At 45.9% G+C, this 3,929-nt stretch overlaps 1 protein-coding gene across 1 annotated transcript in view; it reads left to right on the forward strand.

The window, feature by feature from the left end:
• Window positions 1-1,874: 1,874 nt before the first annotated feature.
• The window catches only part of LOC104994360 (chromosome unknown open reading frame, human C1orf228), a 46,640-nt gene continuing 44,585 nt past the window's right edge, over window positions 1,875-3,929 (forward strand). The window contains exon 1 of the mRNA XM_010847892.1: window positions 1,875-2,080. Within this exon, the coding sequence (XP_010846194.1) occupies window positions 1,875-2,080 (206 nt within the window). The remainder of the gene's footprint in view (window positions 2,081-3,929) is intronic.

Genomic DNA, 3,929 nt, shown 5'->3' on the forward strand with positions numbered 1-3,929 from the left:
CCCTGGAGCGGCCACCCCTGCTGTCCAGGAGGGCCATGAGGCAACTCAGACACCTCCTCAAGGATTTGAAGGCCCTCCTTTAGAGAAGGAGGAACTCTCTCTGGCTTTGGCCCTTGAAGCTGGAAGAAACACAAACATCTCTGGCTGACCCTGGTTTGGCGGCTGATGTCCCCCCTGGAGGGAGGACGGGAAACATGTCCTGAGAATGTTGTGAGTCCTCCTCCCCAAGTCCAGATAGCTGCACATGTGTGAGAATTGATGGAATGAGTCATGTCCCTCAATTGTTGGGGCAAACATTTTTTTTATGAAAAATAAATGTTTTTATTTATTTAGAAACTGATAGAGGAAGACAGATCCAAGGAAACCTAAAGGGACCATAATATGGAGCGTTCAGCTGAAAGTTTCTCACCTGCAATATTCTAGAATCGCTAGGTGCATCTCTGATAGCGCTCTGAGTTTTGATCCTAGAAAGGGTCCATCCACGGGAGGGGAGGGGCACGAATGTTTCCCTGCCGATGGCGGTGTTTCAGCCCCTCCCTCCTGGGGTCTAGTACAGCCAAAGCATCCCCATTTACTTGAGGCCGATTTGGCTGTTAAAGGTGGCCATGGCCTCTGTAAGTTATTCTCAGACTTGGGGCTGTAATGTCATTCACAGTGATGGATGCCTGATCCCATGAGAGGTTTTGGTCATTTCTGTGTTTCAGTTGATCCACAGTTATTCACCTGGATGTTACTGCTGACAGGCTATCTTGGTTGACTCCATCCCTGAGACTACGTGGACGCCCTTCCTGGGAGAACATACCCATTGCCCTCCGGGGTGCAGTGGAGGTCAGTGTGTATGTATGTCTGTCTTAGCAGGCCTCAGATTATTGCTTCCTAATAAAATTCTGATAGCTGGGCCCCATCAATATCTCAAATACATGTGAGGAAACGTTAATTTAGAATCAATTTTAGGATGTTTCAGACTGTAAAGTCCTTTTAACTAGATCTCTGGCGAAGATGTAGGAGCACTTTATGGGACTGTAAATTTCATGTTGAACCGTCTTCGTGAAATACACATCTCCCCTACCAACAAGCTGTTCTCTCCATATCAATCATGGCCCTGCAAGTAATGTTTCACAAATATTCTGTAAATCACAGAAAACCCCATGATAATGTGAAATATGACTTTCACTTGTCTGTTAGACAAAAGAATCACACATGCCTCTCTCCCATCAGCACTAACATTTGTTATGGATAATAACACTTTCAATCACAACTATTTTTGGAAAACGGGTTTATTTTAAACCTTCCCTCCCCCACTGAAAACACTCTCCCAAGGACACAGACTCCTACAAACCACAGCCCATTAATCCAACTATGGAATGAGAACTTTTTCTTCCCACTAACTTAAAAAAAAAAAAGTTGTTTTTAAAAGAGTTAGCCTAAAAGCCAATGTATAAGATTGAGTAACGTTTTACCTCGGCTGATTGGCATAAGAGGGGGCTGAGTCTCTAAAGGCCCAGTCTCTGATGCTGTGTGAGGTGCGGGCAGAGAGAGGCCAGATTTTTCTCTGGCATCTTCGTATCCACTGGAGCCTATGGTCCTTTTAGTCACTGGCACCAGCAGAGAAGCCAAAGAGCTGCAAATATATTTTCTCGACTCCATGACAACATAGCTGTATCCTCCCTGTTTGAGCAGCAGGTGGCCAGTTGTAGAGGAGTATTTTGAACGTCACCACAGCCATATGGGTGACAGAGGCTCACCCTGCCTCCAGATGACTGCTGGGAAAGCAAAGCCTCCAGCATAATAACTACAGGCCTTGCACGGTTCTGAATACTTTGGTAACCTGTCTGTTCTCCCTTCTCTGTAGCCAGCTTCAGGACTGACTGATCATGACTTCTATAAAGGAGCAGGCAGCAATCAGCCGGCTCTTGAGTTTTTTACAGGATTGGGACAATGCTGGCAAAGTCGCCAGGAGTAACATCCTCAACAATTTCATCGAAGCCAACCAAGGCAAGACTGCCCCTGAGCTGGAGCAGGAGTTTTCCCAGGGAGCTAGCTTGTTCCTGGTCCGCCTGACCACCTGGCTGAGACTCACGTATCCTTTGCTGAACAGGAAGACAATTAGGTGGTCCATGGGGTCGCTAGGAGTCGGACATGACTGAGCGACTTCACTTTCACTTTTCGCTTTCATGCATTGGAGAAGGAAGTGGCAACCCACTCCAGTGTTCTTGCCTGGAGAATCTCAGGGACGAGGGAGCCTGGTGGGCTGCCATCTCTGGGGTCGCACAGAGTCAGACACGACTGAAGCGATTTAGCAGCAGCAGCAGCAAAAGAAAAGGAATGAAGACTGTTGAGGGAGTGCTTCCCCTGACTATCTCTCAGATTTTAGAACAGGATGTAATAGTGATCAAAATACCATCCCCGAAGTCAAGAACTCCTTCAACATCCTGTCTTTCCAGCCTGTAAATATATCCTCATTCTCTCTGCTAACCTCTCTTGCTCCCATCAGAGCTGAAGTGGGTGTTCTTTGTCTAGGACCAATCTTCTATCTGTACTATGCTTGAATCCCCTCCTGTCTCCCCAAGGATTTATTCATTCTCTCCTATAGACTTTACTTTTGCCTTATTACCAGGTGTTTAAAATATATATATACATATTTTTTAAAATTTATTTGGCTGTACTGGATCTTAGTTACAGCATTTGGGATCTTTAGTTGTGGCATGTGGGATCTAGTTCCCTGATCAGGGATGGAACCCAGGCTCATTGCATTGGGAGCACGGAGTCCTAGCCACTGGACCAGCAGGGAAGTTCATCCTTACCAGCTTTGTCATCAGCATTTATGTATGCTCAAATCTCTTCTAACTTAAAAACTGAAATTCAGTCCTTGCTGGAACCTATATTCCACCTTGCTTCTGCCCTTTGTGCTGAAGCCTGTGGAAAAGGCTGTTGACCTTCCCCACCTCCCTTTCTCCTCCACCCACTGCAGTCTGACTTCTGACTCCTCCGCTCCACTGATGCAGGTCTTGTCAAGGTTACCAATGCTTTTCTAATTGTGAAACCCAGTGACCACATCCTCAGTCCTTATACATGACCTCTCAGTGGCATTTGTCACACAAACCATTCCCACTTCTCAAAACACTGTTCCCTAAAACTAATGTAATGTTTATGTAAATTGTACCTCAATTAAAAAAAAGGAAAGAAAAAGAAGCCCTGTAGACCACATCACCAAACACACACATACACACGCACACACACACACACACACTCTTCCTGTGGTTTCTGTGATACCAATTCTCTTGGTTTTCTCTTTTCTTTCTGTCCATCCTGCTGCTCTTCAGTTCAGTCGCTCAGTTGTGTCCGACTCTTTGCGACCCCATGAATCCCAGCACGCCAGGCCTTCCTGTCCATCACCAACTCCCAGAGTTCACTCAGACTCACGTCCATCGAGTCGGTGATGCCATCCAGCCATCTCATCCTCTGTCGTCCCCTTCTCCTCCTGCCCTCAATCCCTCCCAGCGTCAGAGTCTTTTCCAATGAGTCAGCTCTTCGCATGAGGTGGCCAAAGTACTGAGTTTCAGCTTTAGCATCATTCCTTCCAAAGAAATCCCAGGGCTGATCTCCTTCAGAATGGACTGGCTGGATCTCCTTGTAGTCCAAGGGACTCTCAAGAGTCTTCTCCAACACTACAGTTCAAAAGCATCAATTCTTCTGTGCTCAGCTTTCTTCACAGTCCAACTCTCACATCCATACATGACCACTGGAAAAACCATAGCCTTGACTAGACGAACCTTTGTTGGCATACAACCCACCAAACTTACCGAAAGCATATTAAATTATTGCTTTTAAAAAAATAAATTAGTGCTTCAACATCACAAGTACTTTTTACAAAATTCACATGGCCAGGTTCACCCCAGGACGTCATGTTCCAATAGATCTGCTTTTTC

Source organism: Bison bison, unplaced genomic scaffold, assembly GCF_000754665.1.
Source record: "Bison bison bison isolate TAMUID 2011002044 unplaced genomic scaffold, Bison_UMD1.0 scf7180017864256, whole genome shotgun sequence".
Classification (NCBI taxonomy): domain Eukaryota; kingdom Metazoa; phylum Chordata; class Mammalia; order Artiodactyla; family Bovidae; genus Bison; species Bison bison.